Here is a 14260-nt window from a genome sequence, read left to right as displayed (position 1 = left end):
AGTACATTACAGTAGTTTGAATAAAATCAATATGACATTCGTGCCCATGACAAGTATATTAAGGCTTCTGACTGTCACTGTAGTAGATGTTGAAGACAATAGCACCTGCTTCCTCTGCCCTCAGGCAGTCTCTCATCACCTCCTCATAATTCCCTCTTGCCTGTTCTCTCAGCAGGGGGGGGGGAGGTTCTCCAAGAACAGCCAAAAGTGCAGATCAAATGCCTACAGTGGGTGGTCAATCATCTTGTATTCTGCACCTGCAGCCCTCACAGTGTGCATGGGGATGTGCTCAAACACTTACAAATGTGGCGATATGAGAGGAGAGAGGGGGAGAACGTGGGTTTGGACAAAAGAATCGGTCCATGAAGGTGATTCACAGCCAATACACATCACCCCGAGTGTGTAGCATTATAACCTTTCATTTGAAATCTGTTTATGCTCCAATAGTGTCCTTTACGTCAGATAGGCTCATTTTCTGGTGCTTCACAAAGAGCTGTTTGGCAGATCTCATAGGGGATGAATCATCACAAGGCTCACCCTTTTCTTTTGGGCTATGACATAATAGTTCAAAAGGATCAAGTCCCCCCACACAAAGCAACTATGACTACACGTTTGCCCAAAGGCAGCTTTCTTTATGGTTTCCTGCAGCATGCAAGGCACGCTTCATATGACACATCTAACCTGCAGGTTGCATCTTGAGAACCTCCAGCAACAACCAGGAAAAAAAAAAGTGATAACTGTTCTGCTACTTGACACTACAACAAAAATAATAATTACCGTTCAGGCAGAATGATCTGGCAAGGCTGTTTGTTTTATATAGCAGAAACAGGTTGAGTGTAGTGAGAGAAGAAAAAAAAAAAGAAACACCAACCTGCTGTGCGTTCCTTAAGAAGCTGTTAAAAAGCTCACTGGCTCCAAGCAAAGGATGTTGTCGAACTATAACAAGCAGACAGAAGCCAAATCTCTGAATGCAAATAATGATTAAACATTTTATTGAATTGGAGGAACTTCTGACAGTAACAGAGATACATGTTTGGATAGAAGTTGATTAGTTAAGGATTTAATTAGATCTTTGCTTTGAATGTTATGTTGACACAACATGTTTAGGTGCGGCAACTTCCTATTCTTGAGTGAAGCATACCCTCCTTAAACCACAATTTAGAGCTTCCCCAAGATCTTTCTATTAACTTTTATCTGACTTTGGTAATAAAAAACATTCAACTTGCTCCTACAATAATGAGCGTGAGAGTGACATCACGCTAGGCGTTATCCTTCAACAAATGATTCAAAACATTTGGTCAAATGTGAAATGTTTTGAGCCATCTGAGTCAGTCAGGTCTTTATTGCACCCAAGTTTCCATAACTATGTAAAAAGCCATGATGTAACAAAGTGGACTTGTGGCCAAGAACACCCTGTGTATGTATGCTCCCAGACTATGAGCAAACACACTGAAACAACGCTTCGTTGTTCTGCTGTAACTGCCGGTGCTTGAGAGGATTAAAGCCGCTGCTTTGCACTGCTGCCAGTTCCAGTTCTGCATCTGTGTATGCACAAAGTTCACCCTTAACCTGTTTAAAGAATCTGCATAATATGCTTGGAATCACACAAATGCCCATATTTCACATGGGTGTTTAAGGAGAATCCTTAAATATATCACAGGAAATGTTCATGGACACAAAGTAAACTTGCTGTAAATACTATGAACATGACAATCAGTTTTCATAGAGAGGAAACGGTCATTTTAGGTAAACATTCAACTTCCACTTGGAATTTTGAATGAACTCCACAAAAAAACAAGTCTCCAATTTTTTGCTTTTTAAATCTGACCACATCTGTCTGTCCAGGGTGTTCTTTCAGTACTCCAAATTATTTGGTACTCTGATCACTTTGTTTGCCGCCATTATAGGAACATTATAGGCCTCCAAGAACATCCATAGCAGAGAACCTGGGCCATTAAATGTAACTAGCATTGCTTTTTCAGTTTCCGTGTGTATGTTTAGTCTAAAATAAAAAGTGTTTTTGCCAGAATAACTCACCAGCCTGCATGTATTTCTCTAGCTGCTCCCGCCTCTGTTCAACCTCAGCAGGGGTCAGTGTGAAGATCTTCTTTGGTGGAAAGGTGGGTACCACATTGCTGCCATATTCCTTCTTTATCTGTTGGTGCAAATCATAAGTGGTGAAGTTCAGACAGGTCTTGGCACTGAAAGCAACTATAGCCCATAATGCTGGGCTTCTATCAATAAAAAGACTACTTGGGAAGGTTCTGGCTAAATTATTAACTTTTTAGCCCATATACTTCAAAACAGAGAGGCAGTATTTTTATTTAAAAGGATCTAGAGTCATTTCTATAAAAGGTAGATTCAAGCGATTTGAGGTGAATCACAGGTTTATTTTAAGTAGTGTTTCAATAAATAGCTGTTTGGGTTTCTGTGCACACCACACAAACTCACATCTGGAAATCTGAATGTCAAATGATTCCAGGTTTACTTGGCATTCCAGATTCCTGGCTTATTTTCCATTTTCTATCTTCTGAAAGCTGTTGCTTCAAAGAGTGCCAAGTCCTAAACTAATACCTCACAAATGCAGAATGTCACACCAAATGTGGTCCAATTCCAGCCTGAATGTTTCCTCAGACAAAAGCTGCACATTGCAATTATTTTTAGGAGTATAATAACACCCAGGTCCTGACTCCTGCACGTAGAGAATGGTGACAGAAGACCACTGTGAGTGCAAGAGGAAGATGGGAAATTTATACCTCAACATACCTTAATATTGCCTTTTGCCATTTTCTGTTTGACAGAGAAAGTACTGGTTAATCAGCTCTTCCAGCTCCAGCCGCATAACACAATCTAATAATTATCCCCGCAAAATTTGACACAAATATGAGCTCATTTAGGATCTCTTTAGCTGAACTTTACAGGTTTTCACAGCTGGCTTTAACAGACTGACTGTGGAAGAGGTGTGGCTTTATTGCAAATATTTAAAATCAAGAGAAAAATCAGAAAACCAATAAAAATGTTGAATTTCTTAACAGCGACGCTGCAGTATGCAGCCCGTGCTCGCTTTAGTGTTTTGGGGGTCATGCTTGCAACATTAAAAGCTCTATGAAGTTGATGCTCAGGGAAGATTCGAGCTGGTCTCTTCCACACTGTTACCAGGCAACAGCAACTCTCAGGATGACACAAACTGGAGGACAAAGATTGTAAAGTTTAGGCCTCTTGCCTATTCATTAATGTTTAGAAATTCAGAACTGGGTACATATGAGGTTATTTTGACAAACATTTTTAGACAAACAACCAGATTCATTTCCTACAAGCTTTTCTTTCCTGAAGACGATTCCATATTCATTTTTATCTAGCCCACTCAAAAAAATGCTTTTCAAAAATATTTTTCATATTAGGGTTACTTTTCTCAGCAGGTGACGTGTAACAAAGGCCAAATACAGTCCTGCTAAATCCTCTATGTCATTCTGCCATTGTGCAGAAAATAGCACAGGATTTCGAGCCATTGTGGTCCAGATTTAAAACAAGCATACATGACAAAGAAGCATGGGAGGAGGTTACATAGTGATGGTGGCAGCCTCACCTGTTCGTGGAGGCCAAGAAGCTGGCTGTAGCGTACCCGACAGTGTAGCACCCCGTTGACGTGGATGTTGTAGGCCTGCAGTTGGAAGCACAGATTCATGAGTGGAACAAAAAAGTTAAAATTACAGAAGAACGTTTGTGTGAAGTTGAACTAAAAAGCTTTACAAAAAGCATGAAACTGTAAAACAGGCACACAAAAAAAAGTCAAAAAGGATGGGTTGGTAAGCATCATACAGTTATTTTAAAAAAAAGAAGATGCCAGAGATAATGTCTCTCCCACATTTATGGAGCATATAGAATTATGGTGCCCTTCCCCCAACTGTTGCTGAGCACTGTTGGTCAGCAACCTGAAAGAAAGCTACTACACTTTTCTCGGTCTTACAAGAAAGACGAATTCAGTTGAAATATTTTCAGTTGTGAAAGACAGATGGTCAGGGCATGGAAACTGAAGGAACACCACCTATCACTCTCATTGTGCTTACACTAGTTCTGCACGCTATTAGAAAATCATGCAGTGGCAATGTTATATCCAAGTATTGCAATGACATTTTCACAACTAATACACCTTTTGCTCTCTGTTTCTCGTGAGTTCTTCCAGCACTTTCTAACACCTTTGGCACTAATCTGTGTCAGGTTTAAGTGACTACCGCATGGACACTCTATGCAACAGCCAGAATATTAGACGGGAATGCAAAGGGACAATTTATATTAGCAGACAACTACTGCATTCCAAACAGTCTTTTGTGAGATAAATATCGTACACAAGTATATTGCGATGACGATATATTCATGACATATTGTGCAGCATTACGAAATGCTAGTTAAAAACCGCAGCTAGCAAAGTGCAAGTGGCATGTTAGTCAAGCAGCTCACTACAGGCTGGCTCCCTGACCAAATACCCCTTTCCATGAGAACTATTGTTAGGGGTATTTTAATTTAACACAATTTAAGCAAACTTTATCATTATTAAATTTTATATTTGCAAATTAAACATTATTAATATACATCAGATATATTTAACCAATAACAGCATCAAAACTTGCTTCACGTCCTCAAATGTGTTGCGACAATAATGTGGCCTAGAAATCCTCCTTGCACAGTGCATGAATGACATTGTGTGACCTCAACAGATTGAAGAAAGCAATGTGCTATGTGCATTTGATCGAGGAAAAGAATAGATGTACTCGCATATCTGTTAACGTCCAATTTAATACATTTCCAATTTTCCTTGTTTATTCCCATAAAATGCAGTTACTTCTCATAGAAAGTTTCCAACTTTGAAAAATTTCTGAATTTTGCAACCCTAGTAAATACCATGAAACCATGGTATTTGTACTTAAGGTTATCATACTGAGAGAATCTCGTATTGGCCTGAATCTACAGCAGGCCTGTTTTCATTTTATTTTTTTAGTAAAGCATTGCTAAATGTTCTTGGTAGGAAATTTAGCCACAACTTGCGAGCAACTGATTAGAAGCAAGTGTTTCACATCCCTCCAACACTTATCCAACTCTCTACCCATCTCACCAGTTTTCTTTTTTAATCAGGCCTACAAGTCAAGTTAGCAGTACACGTTTGCAAATTGTTAACAGAAACTGGAGCACAATTAAAATAACAATAAAAAAGTTCTGTCTTGCGTGAAGCAGATAATATAGAGAGGTGTAGAACAAGAAAAGCTAAATACTTTGTTTTGGCAGAAGTACTCACTGAATACATTTCCACAAAACCAATTCTTGGAATAGAAGATCATTCTCAAAAAGCAAAGCAATTCCTAGAAATATCAGCTCCACCCACAGGTCTTGCACCAGCTCTAACTACAAACTCCAGCTGAGATTTCCTATTTGGATATCAAGAAGGTAACCCCCTCTTTTCCACTTTTGTCTCAATTAATATTTACACTCTACACAGAGGATCACCGGTCAAATTAATGCAGCTCTGAGGGCTTCTGAGACGGTGCAAGTTAATTGGAATTCAAGTGGAAGACAGAAATGTATGATCCGATACTTCTAATTGGAAATCCAAGTTTAAAAATTTGAAAAAGGGTTTAAAGAAGGCAAAAAAGACAAGTATGTAGGCAGCACCCAGGCAGGAAGGAAGAATGACCCAGCATTTTTGTGTTCACCAGGCAGTTTAACTCTGGGTTCAAAGGGCTGCAAGAGTTTCCTTCCACAGACATTAACCCAATTTTGTGTCTTGTCTGTAAGCCAGACCTTCTGACCTCAGGCCAAAGAGAGCTTGACCTGATAATCGTCCTGCTTTAATTTATTAAAAGCTGTTTAAGCATTAAAAAAAATATAAAAATGAAAGAGCAACATAAAAAAAACTGAAATAAATGTACATAAAATTATTCAAAAATGCCACTGAGGCATTCTGTGAAGTACAAGATTAAGCTGTAAATGAAAAGCCATCCAAATTGTATGACACATGATACATGAATGAAATGTCTCCAGACTATTTGCATTTATCTAGAACTGAAACACTGTTGGAGCGAACCCAACCCTGAATCCCTAATGTTTGCTTCAACAAGTACAAAGCTCATGGCCTGTTGGCACCGTGAATAAACAATTATGCCAACACCCCATACATTATCGCCCAAGTATATATACTTTACTTTTTACACATCTAAAAAACTCTTTAGGACGTACTGTAAAAACCAAATAAAATAGTAAGGAAGGTCAGAAATAAAGAGAAAAAACAGGAAGTGTGAACAGGGAAGCAGACATAGAAAATTGCACATCTTCTGCAAAGCTTAGTGCTATGTCTGCACATTCTGTGCCCAACTAGTTCCAATGTGCACAGCTCATCTCAGTATTATAATCAAACTCCTTCCTGTAGGCTGGTCAGAGGAAGGTCACAATGACAGGTGCAGGACTGCCGGCTGGGGGGTGAACTGCAAAATTTTCCACTGCTGGCCAAGCATAAAATGCACTTAGTAAGGTAAATACAAAACAAGAATGACACAAAAAGGTTTAAAGTAGAAACATAAGACAGTTTTTATTTGGAGAACGAAATAAAAGAGGAAATGCTCAATTTGGGATTGAATTGAGTTTTTAAATAGATGCATAAATTACTTCTGAAAAAAACTCCTTTTCTCGACTTTAACTACCACAAAAGGCAGCGATCATCGATATGAATAAACTCAACCCAATAATGTTGTTCGTCTTAGGTCACATGGAGTCAAGATGGAAGATATTAAACTGCAGGTGTTTAACACTGGAAACAGCCAGCCTAATGCCATGTGGAAAGCAGATAAATGCTGCAGCTGTCATTTTTAAACCATCTGGAAAGCATAAATACATCTGAGAAACCATGCATCATGAAATCCATGCCGCTACAGTCAGTATATTGAGGTATGACAAGGAAAACTGAAAGATTCCTTAATGAATGCAGGTGATGCTGTTGAATCTGTCCAGGAACTGCCTAATATTAGTAGGATTATCAATTTAGGGAAATGTTTTGACCTATGCAGGCAGGAGGAGCAGAAACAGATGTCAGCACCTTAAGTTACAGCGATGCTCAACCCCAATGGACTTTTACAGTGCTTTGAACAAAAAGACAATATTTACAAAGAAGTAAAAATTTAAAATAATAACCACACATACATATAATTAAAAAAGCATAACTGTTATTCTTGTTGAGTTGTCGAGACTCCCTTAGTTGGGCAAACCTAACTGGAGACTAAACGAAAGCAACGCTGGCTGTTTTCCACTAAATAACAAGGAGGGTTTTGACGCTGTGGTGGAAAAACTTAACTCTCTATAAGTGTTTAAAGTACTCATTGAAATCTCTGAAACAAAAGAGACCTTGTTGTGGGTAATGAAAGAGGCTGTGAAACCCAACTGTCTTTGGGTTGCAAAACATGCTAAAATCTCACATTCCTTAAAGGGTATTATGCAAAATTCACTTTTTGATCATTTTTATGCTTCCATTTGGGTGTCTAATGCTTCTACAAACAATCAACCCATTCAGCCATTTTTTGGCTATAAATTAATATTTTATTTTTTCTAGAAAACGCACGTTTTCAAAAGCTGTGTAATTGCGACGTCACAATATCTGAGCGCAATGTTTCAGTCACATTGCCGTAGACAGTACTAGTTTACGCAAATCACTTCATTACGGACTGCTTTGAGAACTCACATTAGTACACGTCAGGATCTGACGACAAATTCAGTCCCTACTGTCCGTGGCAAATCTTTAGATGACAGAAATGTAAGTACTTATTGTTTTGCCTTACAAGTTTCGTACTGTCGTTTGGCTTGAACGTGCCTGTCATGTAGTATCAGCAATAGCTAACAAGCTCAAGACCTCACTACTAACAGCCTGTAAATACCAACACCAATAGCATTACTTCCAATAAAAGTACATTTACTGTCGGAAACCTCAAGTTTTACATAGAAAATACGTTTTTAAATATATATCATTGAGTTGGGGGGCGTGGCCAGATGCAGCTAATTTGTATAAAAGTGACAGAGCCCTAAAACAGCTCATTCTGAAAGGAGTTCAAAACAGGGGGAACTGAGGAGGTGAAATCTCTTATCTGAAAATGATTTTGTGTGAAAAATGTAAATAACATATTTTGTATACTCCATCGACCTATCCCAAATGTTTAAAAGGAAGTATAATAACTCACATTTAAAGTAGGTATGTTATCATCAGTGAGTTTGCGGTTCACATTTTTTCACTCAAATTACTGGGTTTTTGAGGACAAAACTAGCTGTAGCGTCCTTCTAAAAAGCAACTTTTTGTGGTACTGCAGTTCATGGAAATGTAGACTGGGTATTGATCATCATCTGTTCATTTAATCACTGAGCAAGATAGCCAAGACAAAAATGACAAACGTTTAGTCCAACAGAACCTAGAATTTTTTTTTTAAATCAACCAAATAGCATGTCTGCTAATGTCTTCAGGTACTTATATAACAAGCAGAAGTAATCAATTGAGTGGATATGTGAGCACGAACAAAGTCCAGTGTCAAAACACTTGAAACTATTTGTAAATACTTTTTATCCAAACTTAGAAGTTAACAATAAGTCAATGTTCTAGTTTTAAGGCAGAATGTTTTCTCTCTCGCTATTTAAAGTGGTAAAAAAATATTCTACAGTAACAACCATGAACTTTCAGCTTTCTGGATCAACTGCAGCTGTCTGATCGACTTTTTAGGCAGACCTGTGAAGACACCGTTGCAGTAATCAATTCTATTAAAGATGAACGCATGAATTAGTTTTTCAAGGTCCTGCTGAGACATTAGTCCTTTAATCCTGGAGATGTTCTTTAGGTGATAGAAGGCCGACCTTGTTACTACCTTTATGTGCCACTGAAGGTTCAGGTCTGAGTCCATCACTACACCCAGGTTTCAAGCCTGACTGGTGGTTTCTAGCTGTATTAACTGAAGCTGTGTGCTAACTTTTAAACGCTCTTCCTTTGGTCCAAACATTATTACTTCAGTTTTGTTTTGATTCAGCTGAAGAAAATGTTGACCCATCCATGCATTGATTTCTTCTAAGTATTTACCCAGCACTTGAATGGGTTCATAGTCCCCTGGTGACATTGTAACGTATAGCTGTGTGTCGTCTGCATAGTTATGATAACTTATGTTGTTGTTTATTAAAATCTGAGTTAGGGGGAGCATGTACATATTGAATAGGAGGGGCCCTAAGATGGACCCTTGGGGAACGCCACATGTGATTTTTGTGTTCTCTGATGTAAAGCTACCTACTGACACAAAAAAGTCCCTGTCCTTCAAGTAAGATTTAAACCAACTGAGTGCTGTACCAGAAAGGCCAACCCAATTTTCCAGGCGCTCTAATAAAATGTAGTGATCAACAGTGTCGAATGCTGCACTAAGGTCCAATAATACCAGCACTGTGGTTCTTCCACAGTCTGCATTTATACGGATGTCATTGAACACCTTGACAAGAGCAAGCTCTGTACTGTGGTGAGCACGGAAGCCTGACTGGAAGACAGCGAAGCGGTTAGTCGTTGTTAGGAAGTTGTTTAACTGCTGAAACACAGCTTTTTCAATAATCTTACTGATGGCCTGTAGTTCTGTAGTAGCAGCTTGTCCAAGTTGCTCTTTTTCAATAGAGGTTTGATAATTGCTGTTTTCAGGGCCTGGGGGAAAACACCTGACAAAAAAGACGTGTTTATTATTTGTGTTAAATCAGATGTTATTACAGGCAAAGCTTTCTTAAGGAATGTTGTGGGTAAAAGATCGAGACAGCAAGAAGAAGAGCTTGGTGTAAGATTTCTTCTACGTTTTTGCAGTTTATTTGGTGAAATTGGGAAATTTAGTCAAAATCAGTTCTAGTTGGAGACAACTTTGGTACTGGAGTTGATGTGGATGTGCTGACTGCCCCTCTGATCTTTTGGGTTTTTTCAGTCAAGAATTTAGCAAATTCATTGCAGGTCCTGGTAGAGTGGAGTTCAGATGCTACAGTTACAGGAGGGTTTGTTAATCTGTCGACCGTGGCAAATAATGCATGAGCATCATTAATGTTTTTGCTGATGATCTCAGAGAAGAAAGATTCCCTTGCATTTTTCAGTTGTAGGTTATATCTGTCATCAGTCAGGCTGCACGGTGGCGCAGTTGGTAGCACTGCTGCCTTGCAGCAAGAAGGTCCTGGGTTCGATTCCTGGCCAGGGATCTTTCTGCATGGAGTTTGCATGTTCTCCCCGTGCATGCGTGGGTTCTCACCAGGTACTCCGGCTTCCTCCCACAGTCCAAAGACATGCCTGTTAGGTTAATTGGTCACTCTAAATTGCCCTTAGGTGTGTGAATGAGTGTGTGCATGGTTGTTTGTGTGTTGCCCTACGATGGACTGATGACCTGTCCAGGGTGTATCCTGCCTCTCGCCCATAGATTGCTGGAGATAGGCACCAGCTCTCCCGTGACCCACTATGGAATAAGTGGTAGAAAATGACTGACTGAGGTTATATCTGTATAGTCTCTCTTTATAGATAATATAGTGAACCTGGAGTCCAGTCTTTCTCCACCTGCGTTCAGCTTTTCGACACTCCTTTTTTTCACTTCTGACTGGTGGAGCACTTCTCCACGGAGACATTTTCTTCCCAGAAACGACTTTCACTTTAATTGAAGCAGTTGAATCAGTGATGTCTGAGATTTTAGAATTAATGTTATCTACCAGCTCATCTACAGTGTTACAGGGCAAAGTGGAGGTAGAAGAGTAAATCTGGTTAAAGGTTTCAGCAGCACTGTCCTTAAAGATGCGTTTTCTTATCATGTCTCTTTGGCAAACTGAGTCATTGCAGATGATGCTTTCAAAAATAACAGAAAAGTGGTCAGATAGGGCAACATCAGTTACAGACACCTTGGAAATGTTTAGACCCTTGGTGATGATCAAATCCAAAATATGTCCCTCTTTGTGCGTTTGCTGTTTAACATCTTGAGTCAAACCAAAATTTCTAAGAGTGTCACATAGATCTATTGTACTTCTGTTGTCAGGATTGTTCATGTGAATGTTGAAGTCTCCCACAATAATTAAACAGTCATAGTCAACACACATCACAGATAAAAGCTCATTAAAATCACTGAAAAAGTTTGTTTTGGACTTAGGAGGCCTGTAAATATTAATCATCAGGAGTCTCGAAAAAAATCTCATCTCCACAGAAAATCGGTGCAAAGGGTCCGCTGAGAAACACCTTGATATTGAGACCTCCAACAATATTCAGAAGACAAGTGAAATCCTCCTTCAATCCTTCTGATTTTATAAAAAGTTAGGAGTAAAAGAATGCAAGCAAGCAAGGAGCTTAGGAGAAAAGCGTCTGAGCAGGCAGAGAGGCGGAAGCAGACCACTGATCAGATACCAGTTAAGGAAACCTTCATTGCAATACTAAAAGAAAAACCAATAATAAAAATAATTATGCCACGTTTTGTGATTTTGCCACCACACTAAAAATTTAATGTATATAATTAACTCCAGAATTTCCACTAAAAATCCCTGTACGATGAAATCTTAATCAGAAAAGTCTTTTAGCGGCTTTTTAAATAAACGCATTGTTTTGACTAGAGATGCTTATCTGACCCACCAGGTGACAGAAACTAAAACTTTGAACCTTTCCCGATCAGTGAACACACTGTGCAAAAACACCACCAGGTTGCACTGGCAACACTCTTCTGTCTGGAAGCTGATACTGAGAGAAGAAAAATGAAAGTCAGCCATTCATGGTTTATGATTGTGGTATTGAGGTGTTTAAAGTGAACTTGGAGGAAACAAAATGTTATAAAAGCTTCTAGTAAGAAACTCCGTTTTATCCTGTCATGTCATTTTCTACTGCTTATTCCATAGTGGGTCGCGGGGGAGCTGGTGCCTATCTCCAGCAGTCTATGGGCGAGAGGCAGGGTACACCCTAGACAGGCCGCCAGTCCATCGCAGGGCAACACACATACAACCATACACACACTCATTCACACACCTAAGGGCAATTTAGAGTGACCAATTAACCTAACTGGCATGTCTTTGGATTGTGGGAGGAAGCCGGAGTACCTGGTGAGAACCCATGCATGCACGGGGAGAACATGCAAACTCCATGAAGAAAGACCCCTGGCCGGGAATCGAACCCAGGACCTTCTTGCTGCAAGGCAACAGTGCTACCAACTGTGCCACCGTGCAGCCCGTTTTATCCTTTCGAGTTCAATTCTGTGTCACGGGACGTGCTTGATTAAGAAATGTGTCCGATCTTAAAAATCTCAGTTAAGACAAGGGTCTACTAACTCTACAGGGAATACACACAGAGATCGCTGCCAGTTTAGCCAACTATCATAACAGACTTGTCTCTTTCACACAGGGTGTGATGCTGCCCCTGGTCCAGAAGGACAAGGCTGCTGCTGAGTACATTTATGGGGACCAGATCCTTGTTTGTTTTGAAACACTATTTATTATAGTCTAGAATGATCCTTTATTTGTCCCTCAGTTGTAAAACGTATTAGTATAAACATCAAATTGACCGGCAAACGGAAGCAAACAGGGCCACACTAAAGATAAGCAATTCTAATACAATAAAATAAAAGCACACTAAATCAAAGGTACACACTTATAGCTACAAAGGATGTTGTCTGCTGATTTGCCAAGCAGGGAAGTTACACTTTTAAATTATAATTGTTTTTCTAAACAAAGGGAAGGGAAGTGAAGTTAAAATGTTGTTATACTGAAATGAAACATGTTTGTTGCTCTTAACAAGAAAGAACCTTGTGCCTTCAAAAATTGTTGCTGCGGTATCGAGTAGTTATCTTAGTAGGAGGTTTAGTATCCTGACAAACATACAAGAAACCCCTGAAACACAGCACAGCTGAAAGTGTGGAGTGGGACAAGTTTTCGTCAGACCAAGAGAGACTGAAGCTACAAGAAGTAACAGAAGTTATTTCAAGCAGAAGGTAAGATATTGGGGGCTGGTCGTCTTAACTTTTTGCTTAGGTGGAAAACATTTTGTTGATATCTTTTCTTCAGTAAGTAATGGGGGTTTAATTCTGTTGTTTAAGTATAATTAGGTTTTGCCAGAGATACAAAAATAGTAATGGATGTGTGAACATTTAATGGGGTGTCCTTTTTTATTTTTTAGGACCACATGAATGTCTAAAGTATAATGTTCAAAGGAAAACGTTCAAGGCAAAAACAAGAACAGGAGTTGACGAGGGTCCAATTTACTTTTGGGTTTATTTACCTGACTCATCCTTACAAATTAAGCCACCAAAAAACACATTTAGTCACACGGTTAAACGTATCTAAAATGTACAGATGTTTCCTGAGGTGAAACTTATTTAATGCTCCAATCACGTTAGTCCAACCTGTGGCCAGCTAAAGCACGCATTAACACAGTGACAGCTGACATGGCAAAAAGGACAAAGTTAAATGCTCACCACAAAGGTTGAACCATTCTCCCCCGAGCGAACCTCCGTCTCAGGTATGGAAAAATGCATTTTTATCTCCAAACACAGCTGCAGCCAGTAGATAAGTCCTTATAAGCTTCCACCGGAGCCTGGGATGGCCAGCAAGGCGCCACAGTTTCCCAACAAAGTCCACTGCGGTGACTTTGTGGAGCCTATTGAGGAGGAGGCGGAGGCTCAGACACTGTCCCTTCGCCGGTGTGGAGGTCCAGAGACGGCGGTACCAAACTAGGGACGAGAGCCTACCATTCTACAGATCAAACAGCAGCTCATGAATGCTCTAAACTTCTTCCACGTCAGTGTTAAACTTTTCTTTCCGCCGTTCCTAGAGCAGCCATGTTTGCAAGTGTTGGGTAATTACACATTTACTGTGCGCATAAAAATGTCAGTTTCATACCTATACGTTATAGGGGGGGGAAATAAAACCACCCACTTTTAAAAACTGAGCTTAAAGGCATTTAGGTAATTAGCTTCATTGGCGCAAGCAGATGAAGTTTCTGGAGGAAATATGCAGTTGGTTCCTGCAGTCCCTCAAGCGTCGCACACACAGCCGTTGTTGAACCTTCCCAAATGTGCGACAGTAGCGCTGGTTTTGACTCTGATGGCTCTCAGAGTTCCTCCGTTTGCTAAATAAAATCTACTGTGTTTATATGCGGAGTGGATGTAGCAGATTTCGCTGAAAACGCAGATATGACGAAGCCACCACCACCTAGCCGCTCCAACCACAGTCTGAATATCTACTGTTGGCCCATCAAGAAGCGTTGCAATCGTTCTGG

The 14260-nt window shown here is 39.8% G+C and overlaps 1 protein-coding gene across 1 annotated transcript in view; it reads right to left on the bottom strand.

Annotated features, from left to right (window-relative positions):
- The window catches only part of snx17 (sorting nexin 17), a 32359-nt gene extending 18122 nt beyond the window's left edge, over positions 1-14237 (bottom strand). The window contains exons 1-4 of the mRNA XM_047387293.1: positions 13458-14237; positions 3587-3661; positions 2038-2155; positions 872-936 (exon numbers count right to left, since the gene is read on the bottom strand). Of these exons, the coding sequence (XP_047243249.1) occupies positions 872-936; positions 2038-2155; positions 3587-3661; positions 13458-13517 (318 nt within the window). The 5' untranslated portion in view covers positions 13518-14237. The remainder of the gene's footprint in view (positions 1-871; positions 937-2037; positions 2156-3586; positions 3662-13457) is intronic.
- Between the last annotated feature and the right edge of the window lie 23 nt (positions 14238-14260).

Source organism: Girardinichthys multiradiatus, chromosome 15 (assembly GCF_021462225.1).
Source record: "Girardinichthys multiradiatus isolate DD_20200921_A chromosome 15, DD_fGirMul_XY1, whole genome shotgun sequence".
Classification (NCBI taxonomy): Eukaryota; Metazoa; Chordata; class Actinopteri; order Cyprinodontiformes; family Goodeidae; genus Girardinichthys; species Girardinichthys multiradiatus.
Note: the sequence above shows the minus strand (reverse complement) of the source record. Positions and strands in the feature narration are given on the sequence as shown.